The sequence below is a fragment of the Coptis chinensis genome, chromosome 1, assembly GCF_015680905.1.
Source record: "Coptis chinensis isolate HL-2020 chromosome 1, ASM1568090v1, whole genome shotgun sequence".
Lineage (NCBI taxonomy): Eukaryota > Viridiplantae > Streptophyta > Magnoliopsida > Ranunculales > Ranunculaceae > Coptis > Coptis chinensis.
The window spans coordinates 50,262,475-50,279,234 of record NC_141456.1 but is presented as its reverse complement, the minus strand read 5'-3'; the positions used below and the strand labels follow the sequence as shown (position 1 = coordinate 50,279,234).

Below are 16,760 nucleotides of genomic sequence, written 5' to 3'. Positions count from 1 at the left end.
ATTTTGACCAACTAAACGGTTAATAGCAACTATCCAAAACTAAAACTAAAGAGGTTAGTCTGGTCAAATCGTCTGTATCTGGATTCTGGAATGGGGTCTGCCCTGTGAGAATATTTGGGGACATGTCCCGTATTTTGATTTTTTAAAGTGGGGTCTGGTTTGAGAGAATTGGTAGGTGTATATAGCAATCCCCCTCTTTAGCCACCGCCACGTCATATATTATATTTTCCTAATTACCACCAAAAAAAAAAAAAAAAAAAAAAAAAAAAAAAAAAAAAGAGAAATTAGACAGAGCTCCATTTCGCGTTCATTCTCAACTCAAGTCACCCATTGTTCGAACCAGAGACAGATTTGTAGAAAACAGAGAAACGATGCAGCAGGTGGTGGGCGTATCAGTTAGTGACGCATCGTTGGTTCTTCCCTATCCCGCTGCCACCATAACCATTGGAACTTTCTCTTTCCGCTCTCGTTATTATTATAATAACATGTCAGCACTTCCATATTCCACTTCTAGTAAAAAGGTACTTCCAATATTCCAATTTCCATCGAATGACATCTCTTTGGTATTTATTCATCACATTTTCTATTAAATCATCGTATTTGATTTGTGAAATGAAGTTATTATTATGTTTTCAAGGAAACACACAATGAACGTATATATTAATAGCTTAAGTCCACTTGGCAAACCATTTAACATCAGGGTTGAATCACTAGGCCATGCAGATTCGAGAACAGGTTTTAAAGAGCTTTGTGGGACTGGACCAATTTTTTTTGACTGGCAATATTAGAACTTAGAACATTACAAAAGTAAAATCTTGGTGTAGGGTATAGGAGATGCATAGATATATAATTATAGTATAGAGAGAAAATGTATGAAGGTCCAGATTCCTGATATTGCAATGAAGTGACCTGACTCTCTGAGTTTTGAGACATGAAGTATATTAGGATCCGATGAGATTTCCGTATTTTCCCACTGATATCGCTTCCGTAATTGTTCCAAAATATCCAGCCTGGACAGCAAATTTTGATTGTTACGAGCTTGACTTTGTTTCTAATGGAGTAAGAAAACAAAGATCGTTACCAAGTCTGAATTTGATTATTTATTTAGCTTTGTGGGGATCAATTATGCTCCTCATGTTCAAAACTCAAATAGAGTTGGACATCTATATTTCAGTTGTTTATTTTTACCTAACCCCTTAGGCCTTCCCACCCCTCTGCTTAAGACAACATTCTTAGGCAATGCGCCATGTATCCTTAATCTTTCCTATGACACCATTTTGATTAGTTGTATTGCCATGTACCTTCTCCTTTTTCTTTGCTCCAGTAGAGACAAAAGTATCTTTTCTTGGTATACTGTGGTTCTGAACATTTGCATCCAAGATATGGTTGGAAAAACCTCAATTTCATCTTTAGATTCCCCACCAGATTCTTCATTAATAAGAATTCATCTCCTTCAAGTTTTGTTCCTCAAGGCAGGAGCATGATCTACAACCTCAAGTGTCTCCACTACAGCATCAGCAACAGCATCGAAACCAAGAGTAGAAGGAACTATATCATTTATAACTGAGTCACTGGCCAATATTATGTCATTTGCATTTGATGTGATCAAGACTAGCCTCAGATCACCTTGAGAGTCCCCGATACAAGCAACCAATCTGTCCACCCTCCTTAGAAGTCATACAATACAAGCATCCAGTCTGTCTACCCTCCTTAGAAGTCATTTTCATTATCGTTAGCATTCCACGCAGTCACGCCTTTATGAGGACAATTAGTAACATTGTTGCCTGATTGGTTACAAAAGGAACATGAGAGAGGTCTCCAGGATTAAGTTATCTTGATAGTAGCAACTCTGTACTCCGAGTGAGATGATAGAGTTTCAGGGAATTTTAATTTAACAAGATTATTAATCCCACGTCGGTAGTCAAAAGACTAGCCAATCAACATATAAATCTTGGGCCGCTCCACTTATCACCAATTGGTTTTAAGTTGGATGCCCATCTTTATCATGGTATCAGAGCGGGCTATTTCTCTAGTCCGAAAGGCCCATTCACTCCATGTCACCCTTTTAAATAAATTGTCCACGTGAATACGCTACACATGAGGGGCTTGTTGAGATTATTAATCCCACATCGAGAGTCTAAAGCCTAGCCAATCAATTTATAAATCCTGGTCTGCTCCACTTATCACCAATTGGTTTTAAATTGGATGTCCATTTTTATCAAAGCAAACCCCAACCTCCTCTTCTTCGTTGTTGTAGCTTCATTATTGCAAAAGGGATCACCTACAAGGCCACATATGTGACCTATGCTTTTGAATTTCACATCTCCTTAGGTAGATTTTTCTATTTCAATTTGGATAGGTAGTATTTATATCTTAGATCTCTGATTCGTTGCCTCCCTGTACCAAGGTTTAACAAGAAGAACCCTTCCCACAATGTAGATAGGACCTGCTTCGTGTCCTATATGTTTATCTCTTGGGCATGAGAATTTCATATAGAAAATATGTTGATAAGTCGTAATATCAAACTTCCCTTCTGATTCCAAGGGAAATTGAAGTTTCTTATCATTAAAATAACCTACCCACTCCTAACACCATCAATAAGTGTTGTTGTAAAGCTTTGAAATCAATTTTTCTGCAAAGAGACATTTTTCCTGAAGAGAGAACTCCAATTGTTTTGGGATCGAATTGATTAGGATGAAAACGAATTAATTTGTGGGTTAGCTAAGTTTTATGTGTTTTGCAGTGATCAGAAGCCATGAATAGAAACAACACAAGTTCTCCTCCAAATTCACATAAAATGGAAACGTATGCTCAATATGAGGATAAGATATTTTTAGCCTGTAAGAATATACGAAGAGAGCCTAAAGAGAAAGAAGGATTTTAGGTGATTTCTAGAGAGAGAAAGTCAGAACTTATGTCTATCAGAATCGTTTTCATTGGACTTCTCTAATGCAACCCAAGCGAATATTGAAACTACTAGGAGCATTTGGGTTTACATGCATTTCCATTATAGAAAGTTTGATTTTCCTATGCTTTATGGTTTTAAGATGTCAACTCATCACCACAAGGAAAGTTCAAATATATGTAATCATCACGAGAAACTTTGAAATTGTTAAATTGGATACAATAGTTCAACCCTTCAAAAGCACTCATGTGACATTCCAGAAGTATGCCCAAATTGTTCAATGTGGTAAATGCAACCTACTTTGTTGTAGAACTTGCTTAAAATGAGTGCAATGTTCTTAAGTGAGCTTTTCTCGTCCATTGAAGATGTCCCTAGAGGTGAGTGATTTGTCCTCTTCTCTCTATCCTACTCTCTGATTTTCTCTTGCTGAAAGTCTTCCAGATAAGTGCGGCACATTGAGGAATCTGAATGTTCATTAAAGAAACCTTACCTGCATTCCTTTGTTTTCAACCATCTTACATGTCAACACATATTTAAGTTATCCTTTATTTTGGAGTTTGGACCCATTTTATATCATGTTTTATAGCTGTATAGATCCAAATAGATGTTTGACTCTACAACTGTGTATTTATCTGTCAAAATTTATTGTGTGTGTTTTTGTTGAGATCCACAACATATTAACCAGACTTCTCAAGGAAAAACGTATAATCAAATCACATGCGTAACATATTAGAAACTTAGTAAAAAGCAAATTGGGAGCAAAACCCCCCTGGTCTCTTATTTTAATAATTTATACTACTATTTTGCAATAAATAACTTTGTAGCTAATATATATTATGTAGCTGTTTACCTTCTTAGACCAATAGATCCCGTCCAGTTTCCACTTAAAGAGATTGTAAGTTCATCTCCTACATCTGGCTTTTGATACCCATGCTTGACGTAAATTGTGAGAAAGTTGCTTTTTCATTTGGACAACTAGAACAAATATCTGTATTTTCATTCTTGTTTTTCTTGCACTCTTTCTGAAACTGGTTTGAGGGAGGGGATTGAGAAGTCCTTCATATTTATGTTATCATTGTTTTTTAGAAAACTTGTTTCTGGTTTCATAACAGAATCTTTTTTCTTCTAGAGCTACCGATCCTTTTGCGTCCCTAAGCTAGGATTGGAGAAGAACCGCAGAGGTTTAGTGGTAAAAGCATCAGCAAATTCCAATGATAACATAACGCCAATTGCTCCTTTACGGCTTGAATCTCCTAGTGGCCAGGTTTTGGCCCAAATCTTACAAACACATCCACACCTTCTCCCCTCAGCCATTGATCAACAAATCGAGAACCTTCAAATTGACCGGGAGTCCCAGAAAGAAGCTCCACCACCCTCTCAAGATCTTCTTCGCAGGTAATTTTCCAATTAATCTATTTTATCTTAAAACATACATGGGTGATATTTGATGTTTACTTTTCTTTTGCTTTGGCCTCAATGGTAAAGATTTTGACTCGTTAGTGTTTTGAGTTTGAAGAATTGTGGTTGATCAGTTCAGCTTACTCGAAAACTGTGTTGCATGGGTACGGGTAAGAGTGTTGGGTTTAGACACGGGTACAGCGGTTTGGACACGGCGAGGTCTAAAAATCAAGACACGGGGACACGGCTAATATTTTAATTTAATATTATATTTTATTAAAATATAAATTATTTTAAATAGAAAAAATATATATAGATTTTGATAAAGCCCATTAGCCATTTAAAACAGTTTTTGTTAACTTTAGATCTTGAATATAACCATTCTAAAAAAGCCCAAGTCCACATTGCTTATTAAAAGCCCAATTAATCTTATCTAAGTATCTATGGAAAAAAGTAACAAAATAGCCCAAGCCCACATCCCTTATTAAAACAAAGTTAACAAACAAACCCTAGATCTTAGATGCGGGTTGCAGTATGCCGACCAGAAGAAGATGGTCATCCACATCAATCCACCACCACTCAAGAATTGGTCAGTTCTATTCTATTTCTTTCTTCTCTTTCTTTCCTTCTTTCTTAATCTTCTTTTTTTTTTTCTTTGAAACTGAAAATAGATTCAAATGCGAATCTGTGTTGGTACGACACGACACAGACACGCCGGAATAATAGGCGTACCCATGCAACACAGCTCAAAAACAACATATCCATTAATACTTCCACTTGTATAAGTAATTGCTTTCTAGATACGATTCAAATTACATATGGTTTTAATAGGCTAGATGAATTTTTATTTCAGCTAGCTATTGCTATATATCACTACTTCCATGAAAGAAAAGAGAAGGTATCTCATTTGGATCACGTAGCTAAAAGTTGCATCTCAACCCCATGAATTTTAGTCTTGAAACTTCTTATGTTTTTGGTGATAAGCTGAGCTTGATAAGGGAGTAAAAGTTGCCAACCTGCAAAATTTTGGGATAATGAATTAGTTTCATATACAAACTGTATAGAACTCCAGTAGGCAATTCCCAGTTCTAGACACAGCCAAGCTGCAATACATCCATACAAGTTTCTTTTAACCAAAACATTGTTTTACTTTTTTTGAATCTATTAAACAAGGAAATTTATAAATAAAAGGAAGGTATTGTCAGTGTATAACCTAACAAGTTGCCTTGATCCAAAAGGTAAACATACATCGTTTGGCATTACAATGGTTCCTTAATCAAAGCCCTATTAAATCACCCCTCAAGGAGGATTACTCGCACTCCGGTGCCCTAGGGAAGTTCTCATGTTGTAAAAAAACTAACAAGCTGCTCAAAAAATACTCCTATCAACGATTGTTATTCCTTAACGTCATAGACCTCAAGTTATGGTTTGAGGGGCATTCTTATAATGTCTTCTGAAAGGTAGCTTAATCAGTTTGTTTTCAGTTCCGATTCTGAGTCTGGTTTTGAAGGGCTCTTCTACTAGCTTAGGCCGCTCTTCCTAGTTCAAAATTAGATGAGACGACTACAATTAACCAGTAATAGGTTCCCAAGTGATCCGTAGGGCAGCTCAAAAGAAAATTAGACAATAATTTATTTCATAAATTCGCTCTTAAAGATTGTTTAAGAAAATGGAATTTGAGGGTGATAATAGAGAGATTTGACCTTAGATGGAGGCTGCCTACGTAGAGTTGATGAATCCAGGATCAAGTGGCGTAGTTCTGCAAGGAGAGAACTCCTCATATGTTACTTTTTTCTAGACTAGCCCACAAAACAAGATATTTCTACACTAAAAGATTCTAGCCGGTCATGCTATTTTGAGTATGATACAGATTTCTGTAGAAAACAAAAATGTGCATTATTTTTAGCACTCCTACTTCATCAAATTTTTTGTTACTCCAAGCATACTACGTAGTAGCATGAAGTTAGGCATTGCCAATGCCTTGGTGAAGAGATTTGCAGCTTGCTCGTTTGAGCTCAATCTTCCCTTTTGTTGATGCTTCACGTATGAAGTGATGTTTGATAGTGTAGACAATGTAGACATATTATGATGCTTCCTAGGGTTTTAAATCCTTAATTATTCCGAAATCAGCACCATTAGTATTGTTAGGGATTTTAAGAAGTTGAGTTTAATTAGTATTTTTAAGTGTTTTAAATCTAAATCTATTCTCAATTACAAATTGGGCTGGTTTAGCAATACAAATTTGACTAAAACCAGCTTCAAGTAAAAGTTATCAGTATTACACGAAAAAAATAAACCTCGGTATAACAACTTTGGACATTCATTGATTCCAAAGTAGATGAGTCAATAGTTAGATTGGTGAATTTATGCATTAAAAAGTCCAATTGTAATACAACTGTAGGCAGTGGGGTGAATAACTCTTGGAAGAAATTTTATTGGAATCAAAATTTGCAACTGTAAGGATGTGCATGTTAGAAAATGAGTAGTTAACTAAATAAAAGGTGTCCACTCACTCAAGATTTTCCTTCCAGAGTTTCTACTAAAAGCAGAAAGCTAGAAACAAGGGCTATGACGTAAAGTAAAAATATGACTAAATATATCAGTTTTGACACTGTTAACAAACTAATTGCCTATGTTTCTGATTTTTTGGTGTTTTAAGTGACTATCAATAGAGTTGCAAAAACAACCGTAATGTTTCTATGTTGATTAAAATTATTTTTAGACTAAGTCATTATGACCAAAGTTGTCTTAGCATATAAATTGAGTTGTAGGCCTTTAGCCATAGTTAGAGTTGATGATTAATAAAGTTTGACTTTAAAGAATGGTTTTCTCTTTATGAAATCTTTGTTTGAGAGTTTGTAATGTAGATTTAAACTGGCGGAATCTACAGTTAAGAAAAATCCACACTTTAACAAATTAAAGAAAACCTAAATCTCTTTTTTATTGAATCTCATGAAATTCTCAAACAAATCAACTACCAATGAACCCTAATTACAAGCCCTTATTTATACTAACTAACAATAAAACAAGACCAATCAAAACACGCCACATGGCAGTGAACTAAATAGAATGGGGTGCCGTAGCAACCCGAGGGCTTGTCTCACTATCTACATAACATCCTATGCTCCGCATCAGTTTGTGTTCGTTGTGAGGAACAAGGTTGTCGAGCCAAAAAATCTGACAGACTTGATTTTAAAATTTGGTTCCGATGTCATATTTTGCACCAACGTGCTGGTCAATTTGTTAACAGAGCAAGTTTGCTTCTACACCTTTAAAAACCTGGTTTTGAGTTGTTATTCAAGGGGAGGAATAAGTTTTGCACGATTAATTCTTAACCAAAAACCATCGAGGAGTGAGCTTATCATGAAACATGAAGAGACAGAGTTTAATTTGGGTGGTTTAGTACTGAAGTTTATACATTGCAATCAAATGTTTGTAATTTGAATGTTGAAGTTTCTGGTTTGAATGAAAAGTTCACTAATTGGAATTTTGTGCAATTCGGAGTTTGTTGAAAAAAAGAGATGAATCCCGCACGGCAAATTTGCCACTACCCAACACAACACACACTGATTAGAGATGGTTCCACCAACTCGTTAGGGAACTAAATTTCGAAGTTGAGTGTTTTTACTGAATATCATGGTACGACAAATCCCAGTGATTACTTATGATTGGGAGGGCATTGTTGATGATGTGTTTACTAGACAAGACGTACCAGATGATGTGTTAACAAGATTCTAGGAAAGAGCTCGAGCATAATGCAGAAACAATTCATTGCTGACCAATTTGTTTTGCCATATCGGAACTAGGATGATTTGAAGCGCACAATGCGACTAGAATACCTTCCATATTAAGAGTGTGTAACACCAAACTTTATTGAGTTCCCACCAAGGTAATATATCCGTGGATGATCATTATGATTAGTACTTTTGCATATGCTCATATTGGTTTTCGTGATGATGTATCTGTTCGGGTTTCTGGATTTGCTAATGGATTGCAATCTCATTTGAAGGAGGGTATTATGGTGTTCAATATGCTAATGCTCTATGTGTAACTAAGTATATGGAGCAATGGGTTAGTGGTGTGAGATTTTTTGGTTCTTCATCTGTTCAGAAGCTATCTGAGGTTACTAAACCTTACATTGATTCTGCTAAAGGAAAGCAGAATATTAATATTACTATTGGAGGTGTGTATGGTCATCGTGGTTTTGAATGCAAGGAATCTTATGTTAAAAAATGTTGATAGCTAAGAGTGAAATTGAAGCTCTAACAGAGGTTGTAACTCAAGTAGGTAAGACAGGGTTTTATAACTTCTCCTGATTGTGGTGCTCCAATGCTTTTGGTAGAGAATTCTGTTAGGCCTCAGGTAGCAGGAGAGCGGCTAGCGCTTAGGCTTTTTAGGACATTGCACTTTTGTGGTTGTCATAGAAGACCACCTCAGAGGCAGGCAGCTATTAGATTAAAAAATAATATGATTTCAATCACTTCACCACATGCTATCCTCGTAGTATTAATTAATATTGTCGCATAGGCCTAGAAAAAAATAATAGATGAAAAAAGTTTGGTATTTTTTAAAATATATACGAATTTACAAGAAATGAAGAAATCAAATTTTACATACTTCCTAAAAAAACAGGTTAGTTATCCAACCAAACATTTATCAAATTTAAAAATTAAACACAAAGAAAAGTATTTCTTAAAATGGCATAAGAATATGGTGAGCAAACAAAGAAACCAAACTGAGAGAAGGAAGAAACAAATAAAATGAAATGATTCACAATCTGCATTAATCTTTTAACCCCTTGTGGGCAGTGTGGCTTTTATTTATCTTTTAAGCCGTATTGGGCATTCAGTTTCATATCAGGTTTGAAGATTTGTTATATCATTCATAGGCTTTTATTTGGACATATCATCAATTAAACAAAAAAACAGATAAAAAATACAAACAAACAAACAAACAAACAAAAGGCCCTAACTAGACCACCTTGGTACTTAGCCCGACTGATCGATGCAGTGATTCTGATGCGAGGACACAATAGATTATCATGTGCACAACACATGCATAATGCTACAGCTAGAGTTTATCTTTTATTCTATTTCTATTTTGAATCCTTAGTTAATTAGAATTAGACTAGCTTCTATTTTAGTTTCCCAAGTTCTATTATGATTAGGATTTGTTCTTTTTAGCAACTAGTTCTCTTTATAAGCAGATATAAACCTTAAGATTTTCAGACTTGATTATTATTATTGAATTAAGAGAATTCGTTTTTCTATTCAAACCCTAGTTTTTGGGTATTTCCATAAACTTACATTGGTGTTTATCATCGAAGATTGCTTCCGCCTTCGAGTATACATCAAATTGGTATCAGATTCTTTAAGATTTTGGGTTTTTCACAATGGTAAATCACAAAAAGAGCAAGGAGAAACCACCTACTTTGACGACTCGTGTTACCCGCATTGAAGAAGCACTAGACGAAATTCTATTGAAGGTGTCAACCCCACATCATCAGCAGCATACTCCTATCCTTCTTGACTCGGAGCAAAACTATGATGTTGACAGCCTCACTTCTTCGCAACAAAGCTCGTCACCGTACCTTCCCGCTGCCTTTTATTTATCTGAAGCACCTAGAGAACGATATCAATTACACCACCATCGCATTGCCGCATGGATGACCCACAACCCCTGCCGAAGTTACCCCTAATCAAACACAATCACAGCCACGATCGATGTGCTGTTACAAGCGCACCAAGGAGAAACCAGACTCGACTTCTCCAACAATAACCAATTCGAAATTTTGAGGCTTTACCACCTTTCTCAGATCATCACCACCAACCTGGTACGACTTTTCGCACGGCAGATCTAAATTCACATCACTCTACGACGACACAGAGTTCGAGATGAAGATGATCTTGGACATGAAGACAATGTTCGCACCACTGCTGGAAATCAGGTTATGATGTATCTTGTTGGCGGAAGCTTCAACAATGGATGAACATCAATAAGATTTAATAAAACAAACATCTAAATCTAGGGTTTAAACCTTCAAACATGAAGAACAATTCACAAAGAATTAATAATCAATAATAACCCTCTAACAATGAAGGCCTAGATGCCTTTATATAAGAAAACAACTACTAAACCTAATTGGAAACCAAATAGGAAACTATCCTAAATCCTATTTCTAATTGAATTAGGAAACCAAATAAAATATAAACTATTAATTAATTAATAATCCATGCTCATACATCATACTCCCCCACTTGAAAGAAACTCGTCCTCGAGTTTGTTGTCTTGAAAATCTTCAAACCTGCAAAAGTTCTTCATAATCGAATACGTCACCTTCCCATGGTTGCAAAAAATTCGACCTCGAATTTTGCCCAAATATCGGCTCAAACAAATAACATGGCACCAAAATACTGCTAGTACTTTTGTCGAGAAACACAATGGATAGTGGAAGTCACGAAAGAGACATTGAACTGCTTTGTAGGGGCAAGCAAAACCCTCCTCAAAATTGGATATATACGGATCCACATAATCAGTAGAAAGTTTAAGTAACTCACTACAATTCCCATATCTTGGAGATGACGGAAGTGGGGTATTAAAGTTGACACGCAAATTAGCAATTTGAAAATCAATCCCATCTGGTTCTTCTTTTTTATCTTCTTTCATAATATTTTTCGCTACCCCGGTGAAAATTGCACCATTGTAGAATCCAATAGGGGTTTTTCCTCTTCAATTGATAATAATTGTTGACGAGAAGGGAAGTGGGGTATTAAAGTTGACACGCAAATTAGCAATTTGAAAATCAATCCCATCTGGTTCTTCTTTCTTATCTTCTTTCATAATATTTTGCGTTGCCCCCGGTGAAAATTGCACCATTGTAGAATCCAATAGGGGTTTCTCCTCTTCAATTGATAATAATTGTTGACGAGAAGGGAATAGATGATGCTTCTGGCCAGTATCATATCTTTGAAAGTTGGTTGGATTTGTCCTCACTTGCCAAGATACTATTCGAACCACATGATCCGCACGGGATTTTGTATCATCTTGAGTTGGTGTAGAAGTAGAATCTTTTGAAGCATTCCTTGGATCATACGGTTGGTGGTCGGTGTGTTTATCCGTCGTGGGATCAATGGCAAGACAAACTTGTCGTTCACGAGAGCTTAAAAGAGGTCGCTTTCGAAACAAAAGGTGTTAGCGCCGCTTTTGCTTTCATAATTAGGACGATGGAGGATGTTCCCATCTGGGGATCATCAGTATCGGTGTTTCTTTGTTTGAGATAATTTGCCTTGTTGGTCGAGGGAAGAGAAGGTTCGTGGGTTCGCCTAACTAACAAAAGTGACTTTTTTCCATGGTGGTGGTAGTGACAATTTTTAAGAGGGGAAACACCATCCCTCTTTGTGTGGTCGAAATCGGAATCATACATCGATTCGTGGGAGGAAAATTCGCATCCTTTCTCTAACTTGAATTTTCGCTTCAAACTAACAACCAATGATGGAGGGGAAGGAGGTTCATACTTTCTTGAATGAGTAAAACTCTTGCGGCGGCTGCAATCCATATCGTAAATTCTCTCATAATTGTGATCGGCATGGTACTTCGACCCATGGAAACGTCAATGATCGAGCGGCGGCGGTGACTCTCTTCTTCTTCTCCTACGATACTCCATGACAATTAACCAAGAAAATTGAAGGAAAGTTTTTTTTGTTTTTTTCCCTCAGTGAATAGTGTCCGGTGAACAGTAACCCGTGATGAATAGTGTTCCGGTGAACAGTACTCGTGAACAGTGTTTCCTTTTAAAAAAAATCCCAAAAATCGATTGCCTCTTGATACCAAATTTAATGTATCTTGTTGGCGGAAGCTTCAACAATGGATGAACATCAATAAGATTTAATAAAACAAACACCTAAATTTAAGGTTTAAACCTTCAAACATGAAGAACAATTCACAAAGAATTAATAATCAATAATAACTTTCTAACAACAATGAAGGCCTAGATGCCTTTATATAAGAAAACAACTACTAAACCTAATTGGAAACCAAATAAGAAACTATCCTAAATTTTATTCCTAATTGAATTAGGAAACCAAATAAAATATAAACTACTAATTAATTAATAATCCATGCTCATTAAATAAAAGGTGCACGAGTCCCCAGCATAAGTGTTGATTCTAAGTTCTATACTTCAATCTACTAATTAAACACGTATATCTCTTTTCATTCCTAAATGTCTGCAAAACTCAAAGGTTAATGTGGAATTGCAACAAAAAGGTGGTAAGGTGCTTCAATTTTATTTGGATTTATGATGATGAAATGGTCGTGTACAATTGTACACCATGAAGTGCTGTGCTTGATTTCATTTTTAATTTGTTTGATGGTTCATTTTCTTCCTGGTAAACATATAACCAGCAAATTACAACTCTGCATCCAGGAGAATAGCAGAGGTCAGAGAGAAAGAAAGGCAAAAGGCGTTAGAAGAGATTGTCTACTGCTTGATTGTGCAGAAATTCATGGACAATGAAATTGCATTGATCCCTCCAGTATCACTGCCCTCAGATCCAACTGGCAGGGTAGATTCGTGGCCGAACCAAGAAAGAAAACTGGAATCTGTTCACTCTGCTGAAGCATTTGAGATGATACAGAGCCACTTATCTCTAGTGCTTGGGGAACGTCTCGTGGGTCCTCTTGATAATCTTGTACATATAAGCAAACTAAAACTTGGTAAGCTCTATGCTGCCTCTATTATGTATGGGTATTTTCTAAGAAGAGTTGATCAAAGGTTCCAACTTGAGAGAACAATGAAAACTCTTCCAGAGGGCTTCGATGAAGACCAGATGATTTTTAATGATTCAACACTTCAGAACCAGCTCTGGGACGCAGGATCATTAATCCGTGTCCCACCTGATGTTTTCGGTGATGGTGGTGGAGACATATCTGGGTCTACTGAAGGCAAGTCATATAAACTGAGGTCTTATGTCATGTACCTCGATGCGGAGACGTTACAGAGATATGCTACCATAAGGTCCAAAGAAGCTATTTCACTTATTGAAAAGCAGACACAAGCTTTGTTTGGTAGACCGGACATCAGAATCGCCAAGGATGGATCACTTGATACGTCTAATGATGAAGCAGTTGGAATTTCATTCTCTGGATTGACAATGCTAGTCTTGGAAGCTGTTGCATTTGGATCCTTTTTGTGGGATGCAGAAGGCTATGTTGAGACCAAATACCACTTTTTCAAAAGCTGAACACTTGTTGAGTCCAGCTGTAAATTGTATATGTAATTGTATTACTGAGGCTTAAGCTGGCGTTGAAGTGTGTCAGTTTATGATGCACCAGTTTTCTTGTTTAGTATCTTAGGGTCTCACAATTTACCTGCATATTTTGAGCTCATGGTTTCATAATGTGCTGCATCCATGTATGTCATGTTGGCCTGATATTTCACGAATTGTGCCCAAGGTCCAAGGAATCAATTGGTTAGTGTTCTCCACGATAGATAGATTTAACTGGTAGATTGGCCGCTTTGTCAGTGTATTGGATTTTCTGACTGTTCGCACTAATCCAATTTGCTGAAAAAATCTTAATATTTGCCAGTAGAACTTTGTGAGCTAGAAATTCTCAAACCAGACAGAAAATCCAAGTCCTCGTGACTTGTAATTTGTACCGTTTTAACTATGGGTATGAACCTACTACTATGGGTCCAGATATTAATGATTGTTGAAGTTGGAAACAATCCAAATTGAAGGTGGGTTATGAGAGTAATTTTCAGATGGTTTTTCTTTTTCTTTTTCCATAATCTCATTTTGTGGTGGAAATGGTTACTGGCCTTCAGCGGATTTGTCTGCCGTCTTTGTTGGGATTTCGAAACTTGAGCAGGCGCTTTAGATTGGATGTTTTGGATCCCGTATAGGCACTCGTGAACTTCTCAAAGTTACTGCAATTTTGTATGGGTGGGAAAGATATAGAGAAGGAATACGACTTTTGGGAATGTTATTTTTGGGTTTTAAAATTTGCACATCCACTATGATTATCTTATTTTGTTTTAAAGTTGCTCAGCAACATAAAGATTTCCAAACAGTAATATGTTCGAAGTACCCATTTTTCAAAACTTTTTCTACGCGTGAAACAAAAATTCTCTACAAAGATGTGGGTGTCAAATATTTTCCTATTGTTTATTGAGTTCATAAAATAAGAAGAAGAAGAAGTGTCTATTGATTAAATGCAGAAAAAAATAGGGTTTAGCCCAATTTCGTGCTTCTATTATTGCCGTATTTCCTTCTAAACAGTTTTTCCAAGACTTTTGAATTTTGATGGTATTCGATAGTGTTGGCTTTCTGGGCATCTACTAATCAGCAACCATGCAGTTTGAACACTATATTTGATGGCATGTATGCTTGAGCATACGATCACACTCCCATGTTCTCCTTATCCTGCCCAGAAAGCATCACAACGACAACGACAGAAAACAAAGCCGACCAAAACGGTTGTGGAATATTTGGCGTTATGGCGTGACCTTCGTGACAAGAAACGTCACTGTTTCGCCACGTGGCAAGTATAATTAGGGCCCACTTGAGCCACTTGTAGACTTGTAGTCCAGCACGTAAAGTAAATAATGATCGGCGAAGGGCCACCTCATTACCTCAAGAACAACATCTTTTCGCTTGAGAGTCCCAAGTGCAAACTGTTGACATGTACAGGACTTGCTCTCTAAAAATCAAATAATGAAATGTGACGGCTCTCGTATTAATTGCTTCTGATTCCTGTTTAGTGTAATCACTAGATTTTGGACCCAGGCATACGCTCGGGATCTATTAAATATTTTGTGTGCTTAAAAGGCTTTACAAAATGTCACATACAAATTTTCGAATCAAAATATATTTTTATTGAAAATAAACTAAAATACGTTAATGAGCAGCGATTATAGTGTATAAGTACTTGGGAACTAAGAGATCAAATTGAGATAGCCTCTTCACTTTGTGGTTTAGGATATTAATCCATAATTTTCAAATATAATTATCTCAAACTTGATCTAGTTTGTATAATAGTTTTCTTAGATTTATGATAATTTAGTGGCAAATTTTCGAATAAGAATAGATTTTTATTAAAAATAAACCGAAATACGTTAATGAGCAGCGATTATAGTGTATAAGTACTTGGAAACTAAGGGATTGAATTGAGATAGTCTCTTTACATTGTGGTTTAGGATATTAATCCGTAATTTTCAAATAGAATTATCTTAAACTCGATCTAACTTGTATAATAGTTTTCTTGGATTTATGGTGAGTTAGCGGCAAATTTTCGAATCAGAATATATTTTTATTGAAAATAAGCCGAAATACGTAAATGAGGAGCGATTATGGTGTATAAGTACTTGGAAACTAAGGGATCAAATTGAGATAGTCTCTTCACTTTGTGGTTTAAGATATTAATCCGTAATTTTCATATGAAATTATCTTAAACTCGATCTAGCTTGTATAATAGTTTTATTAGATTTAGCGGTAAATCATCACCGCTCGGCTTACGTACTAATGTGTACAAATCTCTAAAATAGATTGATTGTTTCCATATCCTCAAAGAATACACTACTCCCACTTGAAAAAAATTATCACATGAACGTGTCCTACGAACGGGTGTCGTTATATTAAATTATTCTAAAAAATATTAGCAACTATGCATAGCTATGAGATATGAAAATTATATTAATTACTCATTTAAATTTCTTGCACCACTTTCTATAAAAATGAAGCATCAAACCTTGATAAAATTCATCGACTTCTTTTTATTGTTAGGTTTAACAATAGAAGTTTGATTGAAGTTTTGTGAGAATATCCATTGTGGTGAAGATAATATTGAAGCTACTTGAATAGCAAGACATTCTCAATCACAATAAAAAAATTAAGATAAACACTACTTAAAATGCAAAACTATATTTGTTGAGACATTTATTTCTCCTACATATAATATAAATATGTTTTAGGGTTATTAGTTCAATGCATTTGCATCAAGTTTTTTATTTTTCATTAATTATTCTTTGAGGTTAGTTTAATGTAATACGTTGCATCCAGTTTTCAATTTTTCATTAATTATTCTTTGAGGTTAATTCAATGCAGTTGCATCAAGTTTCTGATTTCCCGTTAATTATTATTTGAGGTTAGTTCAGTGCAATTGCATCCACTTTATGATTTTCCGTTAGTTATTCATTAAAGTTAATTCAGTACAGTTGCATCCAGTTTTCAATGTTTCGTTAATTAGTATTTGAGATTAGTTCATTGCATTTGCATCCAGGTTCCAATCTCCCGTTAATTACTCTTTAAGGTTAGTTCAATACATCTGCATCCAGTTTCTGATTTCCTGTCAATTATTTTTCTAGGTTAGTTCGATAGTTTACAATTTCTATACAGTTTGCATACATGTAAGAGTCTGTTTTTATAAACTCACTTTCATTTTGGGTTCCTAATTACTC

The 16,760-nt window shown here is 35.8% G+C and overlaps 1 protein-coding gene across 2 annotated transcripts; it reads left to right on the top strand.

The window, feature by feature from the left end:
* The first annotated feature begins 214 nt into the window (after positions 1-214).
* Positions 215-13,745, top strand: LOC147524419 (beta-casein (DUF760)). Of its 2 annotated transcripts, XM_086603138.1 has the most exons (3): positions 215-521; positions 4,035-4,300; positions 12,729-13,745. In XM_086603138.1, exons 1-3 carry the CDS (start codon positions 372-374, stop codon positions 13,543-13,545), a joined length of 1,233 nt encoding a protein of 410 aa, XP_086459264.1. In that variant the 5' UTR covers positions 215-371; the 3' UTR covers positions 13,546-13,745. The 2 variants fall into 2 exon arrangements, with proteins under 2 accessions (XP_086459264.1, XP_086459269.1); XM_086603143.1 differs by lacking the exon at positions 215-521 and having other exon boundaries at positions 4,172-4,300; positions 12,707-13,745.
* The last annotated feature ends 3,015 nt before the right edge of the window (positions 13,746-16,760 follow it).